Source organism: Python bivittatus, unplaced genomic scaffold, assembly GCF_059951505.1.
Source record: "Python bivittatus isolate LINGU-HERP-01145 unplaced genomic scaffold, Pbiv_v1 ctg000340_np1212, whole genome shotgun sequence".
Lineage (NCBI taxonomy): Eukaryota > Metazoa > Chordata > Lepidosauria > Squamata > Pythonidae > Python > Python bivittatus.
The window spans coordinates 22,378,112-22,405,035 of NW_028277056.1; the positions used below are offsets into that span (position 1 = coordinate 22,378,112).

Here is a 26,924-nt window from a genome sequence, read left to right on the forward strand (position 1 = left end):
TGATCATAGCATTTTTGGGGGGGCAGGGGACATTGTTGCTCCTATGCTCTTCTACCAGAAGTGTGATTTCTATATCCAGATTCAGCTGAATTGTGGTCAGCATATGGTCTTTCCCTTGGATTAGATAGGAGTTCATGTTCTAAAGCAATCATATAATCAATTAAAAAAACAAAACCTCCAAGACTAATCTATAGTAATGTCAAAGTGTAAATAACAATAACCATCTTCAAGCTTTGAGGCTACACAGGCCACGGACCTGGTGGTTCTGTGTTATTCATCCAGTTTAGTATGAGAAGACTGACTTTCTGCCAAGAAATTATTAGAAGTCTGGCTTGATGGCTTTTTGGATGCATGACCTCTGTGAAAAGAGCATTTTATTATAGCATAGCAGCAAATTATTCCTATAGAATAATTCCTATAGAATAATGCCAAACACAGTTAGAATTAAATACATTCCATTTTAAGATGGAATGTATTTGGAATTCAAACTAGCAGTAGGCGATAACTTGAATAAAATATTTTAATCTATGTGGAAAACTACTGCACAATAATTGCTGCAAAAGCCAAGGGGTGTGTGTGCATGTGTACGCGTGTGTTATACGTGCCTATATAAGAGCCTATATCAGCATATAATAGACCTGGTTCAAAAGTTCTATTGAGCCATTGTTTGTTTGGCACAGACACTACTAGCTGGATTTACAAAGCATACTAACATATTAATTAAGATGGACAAATTGAGGCTCTTCAGTTGTTGCTGAATTACAATTCCTTGAAATACTCATTGGTCAGGTTTCTTAAGAAATATTTCAGGTTTTTTTATGTTAATGTAGATTTAAAAAATCACTGTATTAGAAGTGCCATATTGAGAATATGGAATAGATATAAACCCAGACTGTACCCAAAAATGCTTTTATGGGTTTCAGCACAAGAAGATTTTATAGGAAAGAAACACCAGGTAAAGAAAAATGGTTTATCTATCAGGAAATATTAGAACAAGAGCATGGGGAATATAAGATGAAACCAAGAGAGCACCTGGCTGCAGAGGGATTTAGTTTTCAATGGTTTTCATATGCACAGCTAAGAGAAAGATTTAAAGTAGACAATAGTACATTTGGAACTGAGCAGCAGAAGTCAGAATCTGAAAGTGAATTATGTACAAATGATGAACATGTAATTGCTAAAATGTATAAACTCTTGATGAAATTTGAAACAGAGGAAGAACAAGTAAAAGAGTATATGATAAAATGGGCTAAGAACTTTGGTTATAACATATTGTTGGAATAGTGGGAAAATGTGGTTGAAAGGATTGATTATACTTTAAAAGACAATTTTTATAAAATGATGTACCGTTGGTTTATGACTTCAGAACTCATCTAGAATGTATAAAGGTACATCAAATGTATGTTGGAAATGCGGACAACATGAAGGGTCATTTTATCATGCCTGGCGGACTTTTTGAGATCAAAAACATAGAATGATACAAACATTTTAAAGACTGATATTCAACTGAAACCAGAACTTTTTTTGCTGGGACTAGTGGACAGACAACTAGAAAACAGCTGTGGAAGATTATTTTTATATATGATCACCGCTGCAAGACAACTATATGGGCAAAAATGGAAGGACTCTGAAATACCCACAATGGAGGAATAGTTGGTGAAGATGACTGAACTAGCAGAGATGGCAAAATTGACTTGTTTCCTTAGAGAAAGATTAATGACTATATTTATTAGTGACTGGAAACCCTTATGGATTTTTTGCTGAAAAAAGAAAAAAAAATAAATTGATGATTTATGGATTTGATGATTAGAAAGGGGAGATTATCAAAAAAAGGAAATTATGATGTAACTTTAGAAAGAGAGATAAAATATAAATGTACTTATAACTGCTGTTAAGAAGATTGGAAGCCACTTCTTTATTACTTTTTCTTTCCTTCTTTCTCTTTGTTTTCTATTTCTTTTGCTTTATTTCTTTTTCACTTTCTTATGACTTTTCTCTATTTTTTCTTTTCAATTCAAAATCATATTGTTTTTACTCTGTTGAAAACTTCCTTAATAAATATTAATAATATTAATAATAATAATAATAATAATAATAATAATAATAATAATAATAATAATAATATAAATATTTCTGGTTTTACCCCACCATAAACCATGGTGTAGAAACCGTCATAGCTGGATTCACACAACATGCTAAGCTGAAGAAACCAACTATACACTATTCTTTGAAGCACAATATGGACTGCTAGCACTGTATTAAGTAAGAATAAAAACTAAAATAAATCGACAACTCATCTTGAAAAGAATTAGTATAGGCAAGTCCTGAAGCAAAAGAAAAGTACCACAAGAATCTGGAAGAACTTTCCTGATTTATCAACTGACACTGAATGAATTAAGTTTTAACTTTGAGACTACATTGATTGTTTCTTTAACTTAATATACATGAAAATGCAGTGTTTTTCTGGGTGATGAACATGGCCTACATGATTGTTAATATATTGTGAGTTTGATGTTAACCTCTGTCTCTAAAGTTACATCATATTACTCTTCTTTCCATAATCTATCCTACCTAATCCTCAAAACCATAAATCACAAGATCATTATTTTCATTTTGAGAGGCTTGCAGTCGCCAATAAATGTAGATAATGTCTTTTCTCTAAACAAAGAAGTCAATTTATCCATTTCAGCAAAATCTGTCAACTTTACCAACCATGTAAGACTAATTGCCTTTCCTCAGTCATAATGATTTTCCCACAAATGGAGAAATCCAATGACATACTGCCACCACATCATTCCTCACAATCAGCAGTGTCTTTGTAAATATTCTTTAGGACAGTGTTTCTCAACGTCAGCAACTTTAAGACGTGTGGACTTCAGCTCCCAGAATTCTCCAGCCAGCATGGCTGGCTGGGCAATTCTGGGAGCTGAAGTCCACACGTCTTAAAGTTGCCGACGTTGAGAAACACTGCTCTGGGATAATAAAACACTGGACAGTTTGCTTTGCCTACACTGACTAGCTATGGATTTCAAGGAGAGGGATGGAGAGAATGCAGCTTGGGACCCCCAGAGACCCCAAGGATCCCAGTGGCAAATCAAGCCATGCAATTCAGCCATGCAATTGTCCACCAAATTTCATGGAAAGACAATAAATATGGTGAGTTGCAAGGCACTCCAATGACAATCAGGGAGAAATAGAAAGTACCATTAAAAGACAGATTAGAACATGTGATCTGTAATTGAAGCAGTGGACACCCTGGGGAGGGCGTGTCAGGGTGATGGAAATAGAATCACAGTACAGGTAGTCCCCAGTTTAACAATGAGTTTCGTTCCCAAGGTCTGTCCTTAAGTCGAATTATTGTATAATACTGTATAAGTAGTATTGTGTAATTAATTCAAACCATTATGTATTTAACTCAAACCATTGTGTATTTAGTTTGAATTTTGCTATAATAGGCTCCGTTCTTAATTATGAGTCATCTGTAAATGGGGCGTTCGTAACCTGGGAACTACTTGTATTATAATGCAAGCCCACCCCTTTTCTACATGCATTGTGACATTGCACGCACACCCAAGAGGGCCAGACTGCATCTCGCCTTAACGGTTGGATTAACTGCATTTACCTGAATCAAACCATTTTAATTGAATAAATAATGAGCAATACATATAGCAAGCAACAAAAGTGTTGAAATCAAAAAGTATACCATTTTTAATTTAACAGGGATATCCGGTGCTGTAACTCTGCAGGGGATGGTCAGCGTCTCTCCGTCAGCTATGCGTATCATTTCTGGTATATTTGTGTGCAGCTTGATAAACGGGTTGAGTGTGTCTGCAAAAAAGAGGAGAAGAAAATCACAATAAATGACAGAAGAAAATGCCAATAAAGGAACCAAAGCCACTACCAAATGAATTACATTCCCCATTTAATTGGGGCATATGTCTTTATCACGAAAAGTGATGGGAAAAGTTTTTTTTTTATTAGGAATGCAAACCCTTTCCTGGCTTATTGATGTATTTATCTTGAATTTATTCACCGACAAATTGTGCAAAGATTTCAAGCAAGTCAGATATGACAAAGTGAAACTATGTTTCAAAAATATATTTGAATTGAAAAATATTGCACACTGGTTCAAACAAGGAGGAGGGAAAGGGGGGAAAAAAAACCCAAGTATCAAAACAACCTAACATTTCCTTTTTTAATATCAGCCAAGGAAAAAGCAGATGTTGTTTAAAAAAAACAACAACTTCTATTTTGCTTTGTTTTGCAGGAGTTACAGTTATAAAATGGGGTCAAACAAGATTTTGTACCTCCAGTGAAATGTTACTTGTTACTACTCCCTTAAGGCTCATTCATCCTTGTCACGAAATTAAAAGCTATTTTCCAAAAGCTGCAAATGTTGCAGAGCAGTTTCCTGTATGTATAACCTGCAGGCCATTTTAAGTACAAGGAAGAGCTGCCTTAAGTCTCTAGACTTTGTGTCACCAGTCGCTGCTGCCCATAATGTACTAGTGGGGGTCACTGTCATCTTCTGAAGAAGTGACAGGAAAGAGGTCCAGGATACAAAAACATTCCCAGTCCAAGAGTTATGTCCATGGTCCAGTTGCACCCAAAGGTGACAGTCTTAGATGACAAAACAGTCTTGCTTTGTTAGAATGTACACTTTCCACAGTGTGGTTTCCTTCTCATTAGGAATCAAAATTACATTTTTAAACACAAAAATGTGCTTAAAACACTTTTTAGATCTTTCATGTAAACATCTCAGAGTTAACCAAATAATCTATCAAACATAGGGTAGGGCACAGTCAAATGTTCAGGGGTATAACTCACCTCTGGACTTCTCAGGGGGGTTGCAAAAAACTTTTTGAGGATGTAGGCATGTCAGCAAAAGCAGTGCAGACAACATTTTGGTCCAATTTTCTTTTATTCTTGTTGTGGGCACAGTTAAGAATGAGAGTATAGGCAAGTGGCTTCTGGCAAACTATCTTTGCCACCCTTCTCCAAACCTCTCCCCAAACAGTCCAAAGCTGTCATTGGGGAGTTTATTTTAGACTGTTTGGTAGGTTAAAGCGAGGGATAGAAATAGTTTAGCTTCCAGAAATCTCCTACTCCTATTCCCATATTTAACCTCTTCCCTCCAAAATTTATGAGTTTTCACATTTTTGGTGTAATGGTATGTGGGAATGACCTTGGGAGACAGGAGGAAGAGCCGCAGACTAGACAAAGGTCAGATAAGAAGCCACAGAAGGAATAGGGGTGTGGTAAATGTCTCAGAAAGGACCGTCCCTAGTTTCTTGGACTGTAAAAGAGTGGTGGGAAAGATGTACTTTCAGACTTGTAAGATTGATGTCAGCCTTGTGAGATAGTCCAGACAAGAAGCACACTCAGAATTACTAGCTCTATCTTTATTGTAAGGCTACATTAACAGAATCTTGCAAGTCTGAAAGTACTTCTGTCCCCCCTCACCTTTACAGTCCAAGAAACTAGGGAGGGTCTCTTCTGAGATGTTTGCCACATCTCCATTCCTTCTGCAGACTCAGCTGCCTCTTATCTGATGGTTGTCTAGTCTGTGGCTCTTTCTCCTATCTCCCAAGGTCATTCCCACATACCATTACAGTTGGCTCCAATTCTGACATTCTTTGATGGGAAGGTAGGGTAACTGTTTGGTGCTCATGGACAGCCCTTAGTATTATTTGGAAGTCAGTGTTTATAAGTTGGGCAACCTTAGAAATACTGAAAATAAACAAACAAACAAACAAATAAATGGCACGGCACAGTGGGTGGAACAATTAGTTTTTCCAGTTTTTGTCACCTTTCCCATTTTCACCCTTCATTTCTTACTACTATTGTATTTTTTTCTGGTTTAACATTTTTATCTGTAACTCCCAGAGTTGTTGGGAGTTGGGCAGCATATAAATTTATTTTTTTAAAAAAAGAGAGAGAGGCAAAATGGGTGGGCCTAACAAGACCTTTCCATTTTTCTCTGGATCTCACTAGAATGGGGCTTTTCTTTGAAAACAAAATATTAAACCAATTTTAGGACTTTCAATAAAGTTGCTGTGTGTTTCCCATCGATGTTTGGCAACTTGTCTGCTGAAATTTGGTGGTGTAAAATATAATATAATATTTTGTTTTCAAAGAAAAGCCCCATTCTAGTGAGATCCAGAGAAATTTGGTGGTGTAAATATAGGGAGTTCTGGAGGCCTCAGAGATGGTATTTGGACATATCATTAACTACAACTTAAAAATTGCAATGGCTCACTTCACAAAAACATGTTGAGCCAATGACCACATTCCAGCTTAGTGTGATGTGTGAATTTGGCTACTACTACAGATATAGGTTCCAAACATTCAGGAGTTCATTTATTCACTAGTAACTCTTTTGAAATAGAGTGCCCTTCCTAGCAGACTGAGAAAGTTTTATAAATCTTCTCTGTTCTTATTTGGTTCATTGTCTCTATTGATCAAACTACAGGAAGTGCTAAGTGTTTAAGCCAAGGAGAATGTTCTTCCTCTATCGCTAGATCCTGATTCAGCATTTGTAAACATTTGTTCTGGATTTATAAATACTGCAACATGCCAAAAAGCTGGAAAGAGGCACCTCTGAGTGACACAAATTGCCACCACAGGAAACAATCCAAGGATAGTCACAATCTTAATTTTAAATAGATAGTATTCCAGGAAATAATATAATTTCAGAATTCTTGATTGCTCTTTTTGTCTATTCCTATTATTTTTTTCACTCCCCTGCCATATTTTATCTCCATTTAACCACTGATGCTGCAAGCCAAGCCTACTATAGTTTAGTTTATTTGGTTACTTGCTGAAAATGAATAAAATACGAAGTTGGTCATTTGGGGGAATTTGCATCCTTTTCTCCAGCACACAGAGAAAAGAATTTGCTATGGTGGTATGTAATTTTTTTCCTACCAATAAAATGTTTATTTATTTATTTTTCTGAATGTAAAAATGTATTCATATTTATGCTACAACCGATATTAAGGAAAAAATACCTTAAGCAAGTGAATTTAGCATAGGAAGCCTCTTCATCAAAACTGTGTTTTCAGAGAAGTGACAATATAAAAATGTACATGTCACGTGCATGTGCAATGAAACTATACTGCTATTTAAATATCAAGTGTAAGAAAGTAAATCCCAGAACTTAAGAACTTTTCCCCATCCTATTTCCATCTGAAGCAAACTTTCTAGCAAGGCCAAAAGCATCATTTAGTACAGATTCCATTTCAGAAATAGCAGCTCCAAAAATACAGTACTCTGATCCACTCTTTCTAAAATAAACCCCTAGACTTTCCTGGACTCTTTCTGCATCAAGTCTATGTTACCTGAATGTAAGTTACTGATTACTGAAACAACCTGTGGCCTCAGAACTGGACATACTGTAACTATCACTGATGATTCATGGAGAATCAGAGCTTTTGGGAATTATTGATGCTTCTAGACTGGCAGATGTTGCAAGACCACATCACTCCCATTTCATCTGACCAAATGGCCTGTTTTTGTACCGTATCATTCTTATTACTCCAAAACCTTCTGAGATCCTGCATGAAAATGCTGGAGTGTCATGAGGTCTCACCAAAATAAGATTGTGATTTTGCTAGTCTCAAGGAAGATCAAGGTCTTGATGTTTATGGTTGTATATTGGTTTCCCAGGGGAACAAAAATTGTCAAGTGCTGCACTAAGGTAGCAAAGAATTCAATGATTTGCTACTTTTTACTATATACAAAGGGGCTCCTACACTGGCTCCATTTAGACAATCAGCTATGGTTGTATAATGCGTATTATTATAAACAGTTTTGCTCTTGGTATTCCCAAGAGGTAGGAACTTTTCACTGCAATGCATTAACCATTTTTTCCCCCCATGTATGTGGCAGCTTAGAGCATGCCATTTATTTACAAAGAATTCTGGCACTTGATTCATATCAAAATTCAGGGAGTTTGGAACAACTGTGATTTTGATACAGGTAATATATGAGTTTTCAGTTGCATCTTATTTCTAAGACAAGGTTTCATTTATATATTTTGCCTTTCGATATTTTGGACTGCAACTCCCATAAACCTTAGTTGGGACTGTCCTGCAGAAAAAATAAACATCAAGCTGTATTTTTTTGCTAGATGAACTGAGAACATGCTCTAATCTGGATATAGGAATTTACTGGGAGTGCACTAGATGCAAACCAACCTGAAAGTCACTCACAGTAATTTTACAATATTACCTAGTGCTTTGCCTTATGAACCAGGCTCCAAAATATTTGGGGGAAATTTGATGACAAGTTTTGGCAAAATACTAACATTGGTAGAACCTACATTTCTAGGTTCAGTGGAATGGGGTATGACTAAAGCCATGACAAATATCTTAATATTGCAATATTAGATGTATATGTTATAATGCAATAGTATAATATAAACATTAAAATCTCTTGCACGTCCTTAGTTAATTCCTTGTACCCTGGTGGGCGTGTGTGTGTGTGTGTGTGTGTGTGTGTGTATGCTTGCTCTGATCTGGAGGTAGAGATGGTCTGGGAGTGAGCTAGACACAAACTAAACTGGAATTTACAGTAATTCCAATAGTTATGAGGCAATCAAGACGGGTGTGAATGTCCTGGTTTTCACTGTACAGTCATTCCTCCAAAAGTCTTCAGCCTTCCCACACTTTAATTAAATCTCAGTGGAAGCTATCATGAGGGAACTGACTTTTTTCCACTTAGGCAGTGTGAGGGAGGAGGAAGGCTTCAGAGTGACAGAAATAAGTGCAACAGAAAATAATAATGCCAACAGAAGCACCTTGGCCACCACCAACATTGAAACTCCAAAATGTCCCCAAGAGAAATTTTAAACAAATTCTCAACACTGTGATGATAAGATAGAAACCTGAAGTTTGTAAGAAATTGCAAGACAGCATAGAGTTGAAATCTAGGGGTGTGCAGGTCTTTAAAGGGTGTCACTCCAACAGAGCAAAGTGTTCCTTCAGACCACCTCACAAAGCAAAGCAAGGAGAGACGGGTGGTACAGTGATTAAGGAGTCCAGCTGGCACTGGGGATAACCAGATCCCAGTGTACCTCATCCATAGAAACCCTCTAGGGCAATATTTCTCAACCTCATCAACTTTAAGATGTGTAGATTTCAACTCCCAGAATTCCCAGCCAGCATTCTGGGAGTCGAAGCCTACACATCTTAAAATTGATGAGGTTGAGAAGCACTGCCCTTGGTGATTTTGGGACACTCACTCTCTCAGCCCATTCTATCACACAGAGTTGTCATGGAGAGAAATAGGAAGAGACTTCAGATGCCACCTTGAGCTCCTGTACAAAACGCAGATTATAAATCTAACAAGCAAAATGGAACCCCTGCTTCTAATCTACTGAGTCCTGCATTGTTTCATTCAGACTATTGCTGCTTTCAAGCATAACAGATTGGTTGAGTGAGGAGACATGCTTTGGGGAAGAACTTCACTAAATTGGTCCAGTTTGATTGCTTCTAGAAGGCAAAACACCTCTTTGAGGTCAATCGCCAGCGCTCCACACACCCCTCATGTATGGAAAATTGCAAGTCTAAATCTGTAAGGGTAGGATCTGGGCATTCCACCCCATCAGATTAGCAGCAGTGTGGATGTTAGTATTAAAGAATTGTCTTTTCTCAGTCCAATTTCTCAAAAACAAATAAACAGATCTCCACATCTTAAAAAAGATATGAAAACTGTATATAAACAGGGCAATTACATTTACTAATGAGCTTAGGTTGAAGAAAACTATATTTTAAAAAAGCTGTATTAAGGACATTTACATGTCAAAGGAAGAAACAGGTTAACATGAATTAAAAATGAAACTGGAAGAATTTAATGTTAACAGCTATTCAAATTAGCAAAATATGTAAAAGGGCCTTTATGCCAGGAGATGTTGTAAATATCAATGAGTTCAAAATCTTATACTTTTTAAAACAGAAATTCATTAAGGATATCCACTAGATCAGCATACTATCCTACTGAAGTTACTAATAAAGCAAACCAAATTTTTACTGATATTCACCTTTGTACTGTGTTCTATGGTTTGGAATATTTGGTAATCACTAGATAATGTGCCACTAATATGGGCATTCAAAAATGTTTATTTTATGCTAATCATAAGAATATCAAGATTCATTTTTCTTAGTAAGTTATGAAGAGGGCTTACTATATATATACACACACACACACACACATGTGTGTGTATGCATGTGTGCATGCGTGTGTGTGAATACATACACACATACGCATATACACATACACATAAACATACAAACACATACACTGTGTGTGTATATATATGTGTGCGTGTGTTTGTATATATACATATATATGAGCCATTTATTAATTGTGGATATATAAAGTACAATTTTAGTTTGGGCACTTTATCATCAATGGAAGGAAAACATATTTGTAATAGTTTAGTGCATGTTGTAAAGATTGTATCTTTTACTTTGCCCTGATGACAATGGAAAAGTCATGTGATCAAGATTGTCAAGATTGTATTCTAGCAATAAAGTTGGTTAATAGATGCGAGTCAAGTATTAACAAACTAAATAATAAAACATTAATTTCCTAAACATCCGTAATATTGCTTTGTGACATTCTGGTGCACTTTCTGTTGGCAATGATTTGGTGTTTCACACCTTTTGGTTGAGACAGACATACAACATTATCCTAGCAAGGGCATTACCAGCTGTGTAGTTAATACTGCTGGACATGGCTTATACAATATTTTAATCATACCCTAGAAACACTTCTGGTCTGCTTCCTTTCAGATAAGGCTAATGCATAATTTTAATATTGCATTTTGATCCACCACCACAGTAGCATGTGACCACCTCCAAACCTTGTTAAAAACACCAAAGGGAGCCAAACTGGATTGGGAAGTTAAACTAGGAGAGGGAAGATTTAACCAAGGGACAATTGCCCTGGCCTTTACCATCTCTACATCCACAAGACCATGTTCCTGAAACAAGGTGGCGTATTATCACGTTTCAGCAGCACATTTTTCTTCTTCTTCTTCAAAATAAAGATTTCAATAAGGTTAACTAGTTTCTTTTTCAAAAATCTATCAAACTGCCTCCAAAATTCAAAAAATTTAGGGTAATCTCTGATATTGTCATTGCAGTCTTGGTGGCTCACCTAGTTTAATCCTTATTTTCAGACCATTTTACTGATCTATATATAACATGCAAACAAAACCTCAGCTAAATAACAGGTGTCAAGTGCATTTATTGTACCAGCCTTTTCTTTTCCCTGTGAAATTATTTGCGGATGTATAGAGAGGATTTTGTTCTAAAACAAGGTACAGGGAATTGCTTTGATATCATTGCCCCAGTTCAGTTTGGAAGTGGGGTATCTGATTGCACTTTCCCCTTGCAAAGCCTATTTAACTTTCATGTGTATGCTTAACCAGACATTCACCAAGTATACTCTGGAATCATGGAAAACAAAAGTTAAGAAATTCAATTGCGGGTCTTCTGTGTCACATCAGTTTTGGCTCTATGAGTCCAAACACAGAGTAAGTCAACAAAATCTTCAGTTGATTTCTCTTACATTATAGCAAATGGGTTGCAATTCATGTATAAATATATCTTTTCCCCTTAGCTATTGTGGAAATGCAGCAGTCTGTAAAATTCATTATAAAAAAATCAGATCTTACCATTAATAAATACATATATTTTAGATAAAGGCTTCTTTTTTACTTCACTTGAGGATGGATATTTGCAGCTGTAATATCCTGTGTCAGTTGCTTGAGCTCTGTTCAAGGTCAGGCTGCTGCAAAACTGCTTGTTGTTCCTTCCACAAGCATAAGTCATTATATTCAACCGGTTGTTGTCCTTACTTAGAGTTTCAGGCAGAGACCAAGAATGGGGCACTTCTCCACTGCAAGAGCAGATTTTTAAAAAAGGTGAAAATTAGGACTGTCTAGCTTTCATTTTTATTACAGTTAGCTATTTTGGGGGTTCCCTGTAATATTCTGCAAAAGCAAAAATAATGCAAAATCAAAGAGTTATGAAGATAGTGCCCTTTTTACCCTACCAGTGAAGGGTCTCTCTCTCACTCAAGGAGTGCCAGCTTATGGTGCCTTGACACCCCATTGAGTGATGGCACCACTTCCTGCCAATGCAAGGATTTGCATTTTTAGAATGATTGGAAGAAGGGGCAGTGTTGGCACCCCCTAAACTTCGGCAGCCCAGGCCAGTGTCTGCTTGATCTTAGCCTAAAGCCAGCCCTGAACCCTAGATTAAAAATACAGTAACTAAAGGACAAGTGCAAAGGCCAGTTCAGCCAAGCTAATTACCTGCACATGATGTTTAAAGTATCTCCTTCTTGTATGACATGCTGTGCCTCTGTGATGTTTAATTTGGGACCTTTCCATTTGAACCCTGAACTAGATCCTGGAAACAAAACAGAAATATTATTAAAATCTCATTATCTTTGTATTGCTTCACAAATACATGCCTTCAACTAAGAAGGATTAGATTTTCCAAGTCAAAAACCCCAAGGGATCAGAACTACCCTCTGGATGAGGAAAGTTTCGTTAACTGTACTTGATGATACTTTCCTTAAAATGTAAGAGAAAAACAGAAATTATGAAATCATCCTAGAGATGAGCTCAAACAGTAGTTCTTGTACGTTACAACATGGATTGCACATAACGGTGTCTTTAAACATGCGTTACTGAAGCAACCTCAATTAGTAAGGTTCACATATCTTGTTAGACCATCAACTATGTTTCTGATTCTCAGGGAATGATTTCACACATGACAATAAGCCTACATCAAACTAACTACATCATTAACTTGATGTGTGAATCCAGTCATTATTTCTCAATGGAACACTGCCAACATCTAATATAAAACCATAATTAATTTTGTTTCCTGTGTTGCAGACTATAAAGAAAGATCCAAAACTGTTTTCCACATAGCAGCCATTATTATTTTTTATTATTATTATTATTTTGAAATATTTCTGGCCCTCCCACTGCATAGAGGATCTTGGGGTCAAGCATGGGGAAAACAAACAGGGAGAATTTTTTTTCACCTTCTCCAAGCACTACAACCAAGGGTCATTCAGTGAAGCTGATCGGAAAGAAAATCAGAACAAAAGAAAGTACTTCTTCACTCAGAGCATAATTAAATGGGAATTTCGAAATAAACTGGAATCACATTTGAATGTGATGCCAGTGTGAAGGTAACATCATGGTATAATAGATGTCAGTTCTTTTTTCAACGCAGATCAGGGTTTCTCAATCTTAGCAACTTTAAGACATGTGGACTTCAACTCCCATGCTGGCCGGGGAGCTCTGGCAGATGAAGTCCCTATAGCTTAAAGTTGCCAAGGTTGAGAAACAGTGATGTAGATATATAATAAGATAAAAATAAAAATCAATGGTCCAGTCACTGGCACTCAAATTTCTCTGCATCAAAGCAATATTCCCACAACAGAGCTCAAAACATTTTTCTTGTGATAAGTCTGGATGCCCTGTTAGACCTTTTCCCTGTACTGAGAGAGAGATTATAACTACTTTCTGGCATCCTGGGTGTCTGTGGTGTGTTGAAAGTGTCTACTTGGCTGGATGTTATCAACCCAAATTCACTTTTTTATAGTTCTAGGTTGTGTTAAAGTTGCAGCAGATTATGTCAGGATTGTGCCTACTAGAAAAGCTAACCTGATTCCTAGGTACCAAGGTTATGCCTATTAGTCATATGCCTCCAACTGCCCATTAGTCATATGCCTCCAACTGCCCTTCAATGAATAGGATGTCAATTTTAACCTTATATGACTATTTCTGATACTTTATTAAAATTCCAGCAGTAGAAAATATGAAGTCTAGCAACCAAGAAAATGCTCCACAATCATATGGCTGGCGCCCTGTACAACACTTTATGAAATGGTCAGTCTTTCAATAAACAAAATAAGGTCTCCAAAATAGACATATTTTGAAGCAATTTTCCTCTGAGTTTCTGCAGCCTTGTATTATGCAAGTCCTATGTATGCCACCTTGAGCTCCTAAATGAAAAGGGAGATACTGTAGGAAACTACAGAGATGACCTTGGAGATACTACTTGGAGATGGTTACAACATCTGCAAAAGCACGTGCTGAGCCCAGGAAACAGGGAAAGCAATAGGAAGGCTGGCCCCTCCCTGTGGTAGTAGAGGGAGGGAAGGGAATACAGTCAGACTTGCAAGATTGATGTCAGCCCTTTGAGGTTGGCCAGATTAGGAAACAGACTATACAAGATGACTAGAACTACATTTTATTGAGATCGGCTATTGTAACAGAATCTTGCAAACCTGACCATATTCCCTTCCCACCTTTAACATCCCAGGGAATCAGGGAGGTGTCAGTCTGAGTCTCTTCCTAACCCATAACATGTTCTTAAGCTTTCAAATGTGCCCATGAAACTTGTGCAAGGCAGATTTTATCTATATTGACAGGTGCTACACAAGATATATACTTCTCAAGGTAAAGAGGAACTACAGCTTACAGCTATTCACATTGTGTTGTAATGAGGCATATCATACATATCGGGGTGCAAAAATCCAGATAATTACTAGAAGGCAGCCAGGAGGACCTATTTCCTGCCATCTAGTGGTTGTCTGGATTTCTGCACCTTACATATTATATGTCTAATTATAAATTAATGTATGAAGATTAAAGCAGTCACCACAAAGCAGGCAAAATTTTGTCATCACTTTTGAGGAAGTGCTTCACTTGATCCTTAATTGAAGGGAAATTCCATCTTGAAGATCTCCACAGCCCTCTTGCCCACCAGCCCCAAAAAACTTGCATACCCCTAAGCTAGGACAAAGAAAAAATCTATGCCACGATGACAATAACTATCTTCATGGTTTGCACTAAACCCTCATTTGTGGAACAAACCATAGTTGCTGATCTCATCCATCATCCTAACTAAAAGCAAACAAATCACATTATGGCTTACTGATATGAGATCCATTAATTTAAACTCTCTCTTGTTTATCAGCTTTTCAGCAATGAATTTCCCACAATATTATTGTCATAAATATCCAGATCTTTTTCTTTTTTCTTTTTGTAATAACTTTATTAAATTTTTAAACAAGAAAGATAAAAACTAACAAGAACTAATATTTAAGATTAAGGAAGAAAGGAAAATACAGAAAGAAAGAGAGAACAAAGCCAAAAGTACAGAAAGGAAAGAAAGGAAAAAGAAGTATAAGGAAATGACTTCCAATTTTCTTTTACAACAGCTATAGATATAGATTTAAACTGAACTCTTACTCAAGGGTTACAGCATAACTTTCATTTTTTTCTGTTTCATGTAAAAAGTCCAAAAAGGGTTTCCAGTCAGCATTGAACTTAATCAGTATCTTTTCTCTGATCAAAGCTGTCAATTTAGTCATCAGAGCAAGTTCCATCATCTTCACCATCCACTCTTCCATTGTGGGTAATGTCAAATCCTTCCATCATTGTGCATATAAAAGTCTTGCTGCTGTTATCATGTATAAAAACAAACTTCTGTGATTTTTTTCCAACTCTTTGTCATTCAATCCCAAAAGAAACATCTCTGGCTTCAACTGTATTTTAATCTTTTAAATCTTCTGAATTCATGTACGTATTTGGATCCAAATTTTTTTAGCTTTTTTACACCATCCACCAAGCATGATAAAAAGTCCCGTCTTGTTGTTTACATTTCCAACATATATTTCAAGTACCTTTATGCATTTTAGACGGTTTTTCCAGTGACAAATATCAACGATACATCATCTTATAAAAATTCTCCTTAAGATTATAACATAAAGTAAATGACTCTGCCCACAGTCTCTGCCCTCATGAGATGGGCGGTGTCTAAATTTGAAATATAAATAAATAAATAAATAAATAAATAAATAAATAAATAAATTGCAGTCCTTTATCCACATATTCTCCCATTGTTCCATTTGTATGTTATAACCAAAATTTTTGACCCATTTTATCATACATTCTTTCACTTGTTCTTCTTTTGTTTCAAATCTCAGTAAAAGCTTATACATTTTAGCAATAACATGTCATCATTTATACATAATTCTGCTTCAGATTCAGTCTTAGAATATTCAAAACCAAAAGTCCTTTTATCTACTTTAAATCTTTCTGATAATTTTACATAGGAAAACCATTGACATGTGTATCATTCTAATGTCAAGTCATCTCTTGATTTCATTTTGACTTCTCCCTGGGAAAATTCCAATATATCACCATAAGTTAACAATTTATGTTTAGTTACCATTTCTCTTCTATAATATGCTTCAGTTGGTGAGAGCCATAGAGATATTTTCAGACACAATCTGGATTTATATCTATTCCGTATTCTCAGTATGACCCATCTATCAAAATGATTTTTAAAGTCAACATTAACTTTACCTTTGTCATACCATAAATAACCATGCCATCCAAACCTCAAACCATGTCCTTCCAGCTCCAATAATCTATTTCTCAACATCACCCACTTTTCAACCAAACTGAACAGCAAGCTGAAAAGTATAGTTTCAAATCAGGTAAGCCTAAACTTCCTCTTTCTTTAGCATCTTGTAACACCTTATATTTAACTTATGGTCTTTTCCCCTGCCAGATAAATTTAAATATATCTTTCTGCCACTGTTTAATTGGTACATCAGTTGTCAAAACAGGTATTGTCTGAAACAAAAATAACATTCTAGGCAAAACATTTATCTTATTCACAAAAATTCTCCCCAATAATGACAATTGTAATTCCAGATCTTTTTCTAACCTCCTGTGCATAAACTTGTATAAAGCTTTATTTTTCCTATGAATATAATTCCTATGAATTAGCACATGTGTGAGCTCTTCAAAGAAATGGAATATCTTCAGTTTTATTCTCTTTCTATTTAAGTGCTTCCATATTAGTTACTTGTTTGTACTACATCACACAACTGAGACATGGATTTTGTAATGAATATGGACCAGTTAAACTTATATTACATAATTACGTCATTTGCTCACTATGTAGCTATGATGTACATGATATCATTCCCACTCATCCACCCCTGTGGTTGCACTTGAGAAGACAGAAAGGTGGTATTAGGGGGGCTTTTGATCTTCCATTATTATTCCAAACTGTTATTAATAACTTTGATTGAGTGGAAGAATGCTACCCAATTTGCAGATGTTGCAAAACCAAGTGGAATAGATAATATGACAGAAATAAAAATGTCAGGAATAGATCAGGAGATACGTGCCTTAGTGATACTATTTGTCAAAAAAGATCTTGGAATAGTTAATTATTTTCCTCTCTTGTTCCAGAGCGCCAAATACAAAATAATTAATTTAAGTTATAGGTAGGCAGATTCCAAAGGAATACTAGGGAAAAAAAATCATAATAACAAGAATAGTTCAACAGTGGAAGCTGTAACCATGAAAAGTGATAGACTCCCCTTTACTAGATATGTTCAAGTGGAGAGTAGACAGCTACAATATCAGTCTGGAATACTTGAAACTGTAGTTTCCTTCCAACTCTATGATTCTATAACAAGTCTTTTTGCGTAATTACCTTTAAGTGCTGCACAAACCCTTTCTTTGCAAAAGGAGAGGCTGGGAGGAATCTGAATGTTGGCACAGGGAGAAATGAATGTAAAGAAACTGTACAGACTACAAAGGGACACAAAATCACACCTCCTTTTAGTCACTGAAATTAATGGGTCAAAAAGCATGACGAAACATTCTCATATTCATGAAGTTTACAATCCTATACCGATACCACTTTAATTTGTAATGGTTTTGCTTCCTCATGAAGAAATCAAGCATGTCTTATTTAATGGTAACCTTTCTGTGTAGGCCATTCTAACTATTAAATTAAGTTGTCATCCACCCTTGGTTGACAGAAAACAACACCAGCATGAAATTTGCCAGGTCTCTTGACAATCCCTATTTTGCCTCAATTGCCTCAGTTCCACTCAGTGATCTGACTTTCCTCCAACCTAACGGATTTTATACATCTGGGGGCTGTTCCTGGGAGAAAAACCACTGCTTTAATACTAGCATAACTAGCAACAACTTAATGCTGTTTTGCTCAGCAACAAGATCAGTGCAACTCCTGTGGGAACAAGCAGGAAACCTGCTGTTGTCTTTCATGGTTAGGAGTAAGTGAGGATGTGACTTAAAATTCCAAACCTGCCTTCATACCCATTCAATTCCCAGAGTTTCTTTCATTTCAATCTGTCACAGATATGAGGGGCAAACAAGAGTTACTATAAATGCATTTCCGAGTCAGTGAGCTTTGTCCCATAAAGCTTTAGAAGCAAATTATAATGAATATTTCAAGGGAAAGGAGGGTAAAAATCTTCTCACTCATATGCTCATAATGGTCATTAGCTTCTCTGCCAAGCATTCTAGCTGCCATGACAAAAGTTCCATTGTCTTGTATCACTCCCATTTCCTTTCCTTTTTGTATTTTAAGGACCAACAAACCATGTATTACACCCCAGGGACAAATGCCTCAATCTTGCTTGCTTCCTTTACTTTTTCAGTCTCTATGGAAAGATGTTCATCAATTCAAGAAGGGCCCATAAAATTATAAAGACAATTTGATACAGAAGATACATGGAAAGCATTTTTTTCCAAGTATGGAATGGTTTTTATTTCCTTTGGTCTATTCACAACTTATGCAGCCTTGCATATTATTATGGAACAATCATGTCCTGATAATGCCAATTTCCTCCTCGGTCCCATGATGCTGCCTTCATCTCCTCCACTCCAGCCCATGAATGAGACAACCTTAAGTTGTCATGATAGTGAATATGTTTGAATCAGGGTTGACATATTATTTTAATTCGGAGTTCTCAAAGCTGTACAACTAATTTTTATTACTAAAAACAATACAATAATAAAAGTTGTGCTTTCCCCCTTATTCTGATACTAGCCAAGGATAGGTTTAATGTGTGTAAGCTCTGTTACACTTTGCCTTAGATGTGATGTCAGTTGATAAGTAGTATGTGTGCCTTAAAGGATATTTTGGCTGTTTTATAATGATTAGCATATACCTCCCCTTTGTGACCCGGGAGCCTTCAATGCAGCCATTTCTCTCCCACTACGTTTTCTGAGTTCATTTCATACCCATTGCTTTTTTGCCTTCCTAGGTGTTGACTCCAACTCCTCTCCAGGCTTCCAACAAGGCAGAGCAGAGCAGAGCAGAGCAGAGCAGAGCAGAGCAGAGCTCCACTATTCTATTTAGGAAGGAGAGGGCTGATTCTTGCACTATTTAACATATTTTGAAATGCATGCATTTCAGCTCTATCTTTTTTTGTTGTATTGTCCAGAAAGTAATAAAGGATGTTAAATGGAACTTTTGTTGCTTATTTGCCAGTTTCCTTATATTTGTTAGTTGCAATGACCCCATCCCATGTAGTAAGAGACATAAAATCATTTTCTCCCCTTCTGGAACATAGCTAAATGGGATGTGGGAGGAAAGGTAGGCAACTAGCTCAAAGAAGCCCCAGCAGAGTTCTGACGAAGCAGCAGAGTTCTTAATTCTTACTACAGTTCCTATTTGATAGATATTTTCCCCGCTGTCTGAAGATATGCTGAAAAGTTATGGCAAGAAAGGCAGAGGCAAACCCCCCTCCCCCAATAAATTTGCCTATCATTAAGCCATGAGGATGATACCGTTGGCAGTGACTTGAAATAATGCAATAGAAGCAGGACAGGGATTCACAATGGTGAGGACACATCTAATTATTTTTATTATATATTTTATATATTATAGTAATGCTAATTCCAGAATGAATGGGTAAACTGTTAACTCTATAGTACAGAAGGTCTTTAAAATTTGGGCTGCTCACTAACTTTATTTATTTCAGAAAATCCCCCAAATTGTTACTGTACCATGTAAGTTATCATTTGATGCTACATCAGATGTAACACATAGCTTGTTTTCAAAGATTGCCAAAGGATGTTGCTCTTGTATTGGAAAACATCTTTGGCTATCACCTTCATTTCTCCATATCTACTTTAGCACCTCTTTTTCCTTGGAATGACTTCCTCAATGTCCTTTATGCATAGAACTCTCTCCCAGAACAGAACATGAAATAAACATCTTCCTTGTCAATATAACTCCCCTGTTCTGTGTAGCCTTTAGCACAACTCTTTATTCCTTGCATCTAGTTAAAGCTAGCTCAGGAATGCAATTCTGTTCCCACTTATATGGAAGCAAGGGCCTCTATATTCAATGAAAATTACCTCTGAGTGGAGATGGATAGGATCGCACTGTACTGTAATTTCATGTAACTGACATTAAATCCTTTCCCTGTGTCTCTTTATTCTCCTTGTCTTCACTGTGTCTAATTTGAAACTAAGAACCTGGGACAGAGACTATCTTAGAAGCATAAAGTTGGTAGGAGCTCTTGACAGCTCTAGTCCAATTTCCTTCTCAATGCAGGAATCCAGGTTAAAGCAATCTTCAGAAATGCCAATCCAGTTACTGTGGGGAAATTTCTAGCAAAGAGAAGCTTAGTAATTGGTTCCACTTTCAAGTAGCTTTGACCATTAGGACATTCTTCGTAACATCCCACCAGAATCTCCCTGGTTGCTGCTCTCTAAAATACCATCAATATAAATCAAATATATAAACAAAAATAATTTCAGAGACATCAAGGAGATCCTGAGCAGTGCCAGTGGACAGGTTGATTCAAGCTAATTTTTCCCATCGGTTGAGAAGCAAATACTTATTGTTCATTTCTCCCCAGTTTCTTTTGCTTCAGAAACACATATATTGTGGTAATGCATTAACTCGGATTGGGCTGTTGCTTAAAACATTTGAGTCTTGCAGGAAAAAAATGATAATATATAGATCCTTAAATGAGTCTGTTTTTCTACAAGAATCCAGTGATGCTGCATGGTATTCTAATGGACAAAAAGAAAAATCTAAAATTCATTTAGACCTAACCATTTCAGTCCAAGTTATCTACTTGAATTGGTTTCAGATCTTGGCTGTATCACTGGAAAATATGTGCTCTTTCATACATATCCACGCTCAATAATAACTTGATTCCTCTGATTGTTCTCAGCGTTAGGCCACCCACTGGAGTCTGCTCAAACATCTCTGGGCAGTCTGAATACAAGAAAGGAAAGTGAAGACAAAGTATTCAAGAATTCCCCGAACACGGGGCCATCGCGAGCAGCTGTGCAAGCTGTTCACTACACAAGGGCGCCATGACATGGGGCCACCAAATTAAGTTTTAAAAATGAATTCTCCATTCCAAACACAACTGCACGTGCTTGCCTACATCAGATTTCACTTCTTCCGAAATGAGCGCTGTATATTAATTCAGAGAAACCCTAAGTATCACACAATCTAAAACTATCAGCACCGCTAGCATCACCGGTGTGCATATTGTTGCAGTTCTGGGAAGTGCTTAATGGGTTACTTACCAAATACAATTCTCTAAAATTTGTAATTATCTAGATATATATTGTACATTTACTATTTTTAAAGATTTTTTTTATCCTGCCTTTATTATTTTTATAAATAACTCAAGGCAGCAAACATTCCTCCTATTTTCCCCACAACAACAACCCTGTGAGGTGAGTTGGTTACTATTTGCTTATTATTTGAATAAAATACACTTACAGGTAATCTTTGCTTACTGACCACTTGTTTAGTGACTGTTCAAAGTTACAGAGGTGCTGAAAAAGGGAGACTTACGACCAGTCCTTGAAGTTGCTACCATCATAGCGTCCCCACAGTCATGTGATCGCATTTCAGGCACTTGGCAACTAGCACACATTTACAATGGCCGCAGCATCCCACGATCATGTGATCATAATTTGCAACCTTCACAGCCAGCTTCCGACAAGCAAAATCAATGGGGAAGCTGGCAGGAAGTTGCAAATCATGGTCACGTGAGTTTGCGCTTAATGACCGCAGCTGGAACTGACCAACTGGTGTGGTCATAAAGTGAAACATCACAGGCATGGTCATGTGATGTTTCACTTTATGACCGCGCCAGTTGCCAGTCCCAATTGCAGTCAGTAAGTGAAGGCTACTTGTATTGTTGATACTATTTTGTAAAATATATTATTATTTGTATTACTGTGTGATGTTATTCAAATTGTATGTAATAAAAAATAGTCATACTTATTCCAAACTTCCCATCTAGTCTTAACCACTGTCCTGTTTCTCAATTAAAAAAATAGCAAATAAAATTAAGGGAAGTGGTGGCAAAAAACCTTTTCCACAAAGGTGCCTTACAGGTCAGTGGCTGCCCTGCCTGAACATTTAAGGCACTAACACAGATAAGCTCACAATGTTATATTTTGACTTTCATTATCACAGCCTGCCTTTCTTTCTGATAAATGCATTTTTTTTGGAAGCTTGGATGTGCTATAGATATTTGTTGTACTCAGAAAATATCTTAGAAGTAGGCCGGCAAAATACAGAGCATGGTCCAACAGTAAAACATTTACTCAAAAGTAAGTAACAGTGTACTTGCTGAGACTTCTCTCTATGGGATTACTGCCTAAGCATAACTTTCGATGACAACTCTGAATAACAAACAAACCTTAGCAATACTGGTATGAAAAAGGCACAGTGTAATCAAGGCTCTCAGGCACATTCATTCTTTATGAGTTTGCCACAGTGACAGCTACTATACCTTGCTAATGATTTTGGAAGGAAAGATCAAAAGCCTAATTTTCCCATTTCACTCAATGCTGAAATTTGCATGGTTGATTAGGCAGGGCCCCCATCTGCAGTAACTCTTACCTAACTCAAAAAACTAGAGATATTGTTTCCCACCCAACAGCTATAGCTAATATCTGAGGTCTCAGTTTGAAACCAATCTTATATTCTTCAGTTGGGCTTTTTTGTACTTAAGAGTTAAATTCACTTGACTCTATATTTTACTATGGATTTTAGCAACTTTCACCAATGACAAAGATGTGCCATTTTTGTGTGTGATCTGTGCTCAATATGTAAGTTCTGCGAATAGAGTAAATTGCCATGACCTACTTCTGTTAGGGGAAAAAATCAGTTAGAAGGATTGATTTTTAGATTTGGTCATTTCTCATAAGGGACATTTAAAATGCTGCTAGCATTCCCAATGTCTTTTTTAAAATTTAAAATTTTATTTATTTATTTATTTATTTATTTTTCATATGCAGTACTAATTGGAAATGAGCACTGGTGCATTCAGAGCCCATTCTGACCAATATAGGTGTTATCCAATAAGCAAATAAATTGAATGTCTTTAAACAACACTATCAAAGAAAGTTTCATTTATAAAAAAAATATTTTTACTGTTCAAGCACTATGAAATATTGGTAGACTTTAAAAGTGAATTATATTCCACCCAATCCTAAGGGTATTTCTTCAGAGGTAAACCCCTATAGCTCCATTTATGTATTGCACTAAGGCAAAATTTGGTTTTGGTTTAGTGTGTCAGGGGAACCCATCCGATTGTGGCTTATTCAATTAATTATTGCACAATTAAGCAAACCATGACTAACATGAGATGTGAATTAGTTCCCAAAAGAAGACTAGTGCACTGAATACTAGTGCATTTTCAACCAGGGTTATATTTGGAATGGAGGTACTTTATGGAGTAGACCAACTAGGAACAGTTCAGCTGGATGGAGCAGAGGACTGAAAAATAACAAACATTACTCTAGTCATAAACACTAATATGTTTAAGAAGTCCTGCTGGGTCAAGCCAAAGACACATCAGACCAACAGTGTGTGTCACACCATGGCTAACCAAACTCATTCAGGAAGCTGCCTAGAACAGAGAGGAAGCCACATTTCTCCTCATTTGCTTCCCACCAGCCTCTGTTTAAGATGTGCTATCTAAGAGCTAGTAGCCTCTGCTGGTTTAGCCCTTAGCCCGTTTCTCCCCTGCACTGCACTGAAGATGTTAGCTAGCCGTGTCTGCAAGAAAACAACCAAGCTTAGAGAACCACAAGGACTCCTCAGTTTCTCCCCTTTCAAAAGCATCTCAGTCGGTGGCCCTCAGTTTAAATAAGAGCAGCGTAAAGATGCGCTTCCTCTCATCGCTCCTGAATCGCCCCGCATTTGATTTATTTCGACACCGTGGGTGTGAAAGAGGAAGCCCGTCCCTCGTCCACATTTCTCACCTCTCCAGCTACCTCTTCCCTTGCCGCTTTCTAAGCCAGCCCCACGGCTGATGCCGCCTTCCCGAGGGTTCCCAAGGGAACCCTCCCATTTCTCCAAAGCGAGGAGCGCTGCCAATCCAACTGCCGGCGACGGTCGAAGGTCTCTCCCCTCTTCCACACACCCCCTCCCGTGCGTCGTTCCAGCAGGTGTCTCCTGGCTCCCCTCTCCCAGTCCCCTCGCCAGGAGGCCACGTGAACTCCAGTCCTCCGATCTTTCCAGCGTTGGTCACTTCTTCCTCCACGGTTCAGCGCACTAGTGAGTTGAGTGTTTGTCCCCCGGAGCACCCACGCACGGTCCCTCCCTTGCAAGGCATTTGAAGCTCACCAAGAAAAACACTGCAGTGGGTTGTCATGGGAATGGAAATAAATCCAGATCGTCCGGACCATTCAGCAACTCCCTTTCCTGCAGGGTGGCTGACGGTCTCTTTGGCGCGGCCAGGTCGGGAGAAGAAGCCGGTCACTTGCAGGGTCCTTCTTTCCAAGGGAAATTAAGCCTCAGATTCCTCCCAAGACCCTTCCTTCCTTTTGCTTTGGCAGAGCTGTTTAGCTTCCCAGCCCGGAGCCAGATTTATGGAGGAATGGGCAGCAAGAGGTAGTGTTAGACAGCCAATTTTCTGCCCCATCTTGGGTTGTTGAATAAGCCATGATGCCTAGATTGTTGCATCAGACTAAACCGTGAGAACCATGTTTTGCTCCAGACAAAACTTTATGCTGAAATTAGACGACCCCTGTGAAGCCAGGCATACAAAGCTACCTGATTTTCTACTGTGCCAAGCTGAGACGTCCGTCCTTCGTCACCTGTCGCGGTAGATAACGAAAACCAGGACGCTGTTTTCCCTTCCATAGAACCCTATTCTCCAATCCCCCAGCCAGTTCTGCTCTGCTTTGTCGGTCTATTCGCATAGACATTTTGTCTTCCACCCGTCTGAGTGGCTCCCAAGTGCCAGAGGCATCCTGAAATCATTATATGCATGTCCCAGAGTCTAAGCATTTGAAAATCCCGGGCATCCCAGGTTCCCATTCCTAAAACTGGACGATCCGTGCGTACTGATGGTCCAGATCGTCAGAAGCATGAGATCATTCAGAGCACCGGCCTGTCCTGGCGGCTTCCTTTGCCCACTTTAGCGGGGAAAAAAGCAAGGAGCGGCTCAGCGAAACAGCCAGGGAGGGCCAGCCCATCTACATCTGCGGTATTCTGCGAGGCTAGCAGCTCCAGCCGGTGGGCAGCGTTCATCTAAGGAAGCCTCTCAGCGCGCTCCATCTCGCGGCCCTTCTTCGCCCGCAGGTGCCCTCGCTGAAAAGCCAGAGGGCAGGCAAGATCCGGGAGCCTTCAGGATTAGACTCCCGCGCGCACCCCACCGTTCTCTGGAAGCGAGCCCGTGCAGGCGTCGCACGCCAAAGCCAGGCCCGCACCGCTACGGGAGCGCTTGGTCCTCCGGCTGGGGGCAAGGCTCGCTCTCGCTTCCCGGCCAGCCCGAGCGCAAGCCGCAGCAGCACCGCGGGCGCCACGAGACTCAGCAGTTACGGCTCCCTCCCGCCGTCCCGGGCGGCTTCTAGTCCTGAGCCCAAGAGTCCGGGAGCGCTGGGACCGAGTCCTGGGGAAGCAGAGGGCGAGGACTGGCGGGGAGCCGCCCCTGGCGCAGGGGACTCGCCGACTCGCACTTACCTGCTAGAAGAAGGCAGAAGCCCAGCAGCCCGCCCAGCACGGCCCCAGGGAGTCCCCAGCTCCACATGCCGCCCTCCGAGGCACACGGAACGCCGCCGGGAAAGGAGAGAACGACGCCTCTGCCCGAGCTCCGCTTCGCCTCTCGAGCCCAGCGCCCGTCCGCTCGCCCGGCGCCGCAGAGGGCTTCTAGCAGCGAGATCCACACCTCGCGGCAGTATCCGAAGGGCGCTGAGCTCCCCGGGCTCAGCCCCTTTATAACCTCCCCAGCCATATCCTCCCCCCCCCCCACGTCACTTGGTCTCACCCCCCCCCCCGCCCCATTTCCAGCGATGCTTCCTGGCGGGGCAAAGAAAGCGAATGATCTCGGGCACGTTTCCATCTGGGAACCGGGAGCACGACTCTTCCTCTCTGGCACGCTCTGGACCGTCCTGGATCACGCTGGGGCGGGGGAAGCGAGGCCACCTTCAGGGGCCCCCACCGCTGGGCCAGGCTTGCTGCTAAGGTCGTTCGCTTCCAAGTAGGTGAGGTTCTCCCCCCTCCCAGGCTTGGCCTTTCAGGAAGGGTCTTTGCCAACCGGAGGTTGCTTTTGAGAAATACATTTAAGCGCGGGAAATACATGAGGGCCGTTTGCATATTTGGGAGCTTCAGTCTCAGGCACAAAATGTTTTCCCTGGGCTTTCACACAAACTTTCCAACTTCTGTCTGTGAATGACAGGAGAGGACGGCCGTCACTCCCATCTCAGTCGAGATGCTCAGATTTTGAAGCATGTTTAGTAGCCCGACTTCCCTAGAGAGAGAACTGGTTTTGCTGATGATCGCAACTTCAGATGGCATCTTTTTCCAAATATGCCTTTCCAGATTTGGGTGTGTGTGTGTCAAGGTTTTCCTGGACTTTGGGAGGTGGGGAGCATTTCAGCCCCCTTCCTCTCACTTTTTTCTCACTGCACCTTATGTTGATTGCTTTTTGTCCACTGAAGTTATTTTCAAAATAGCCCTTGAGATGGCATCTCAATTGATCATTCTAACTCTTGAGTAGAAAGCACCGACTCATCTAATCCTTTCTAATCCTTTGGATTCGCCATTCCAGGT

General features: G+C 38.9%; 1 protein-coding gene across 2 annotated transcripts in view; it reads right to left on the reverse strand.

The window, feature by feature from the left end:
- The window catches only part of FLT1 (fms related receptor tyrosine kinase 1), a 124,365-nt gene extending 98,298 nt beyond the window's left edge, over positions 1 to 26,067 (reverse strand). For both annotated transcript variants that reach the window (XM_088140696.1, XM_007426892.3), the window contains exons 1-4: positions 25,836 to 26,067; positions 12,326 to 12,422; positions 11,684 to 11,907; positions 3,704 to 3,828 (exon numbers count right to left, since the gene is read on the reverse strand). In XM_088140696.1, coding sequence (XP_087996822.1) covers positions 3,704 to 3,828; positions 11,684 to 11,907; positions 12,326 to 12,422; positions 25,836 to 25,902 — 513 coding nt within the window. In that variant the 5' untranslated portion in view covers positions 25,903 to 26,067. The remainder of the gene's footprint in view (positions 1 to 3,703; positions 3,829 to 11,683; positions 11,908 to 12,325; positions 12,423 to 25,835) is intronic.
- Between the last annotated feature and the right edge of the window lie 857 nt (positions 26,068 to 26,924).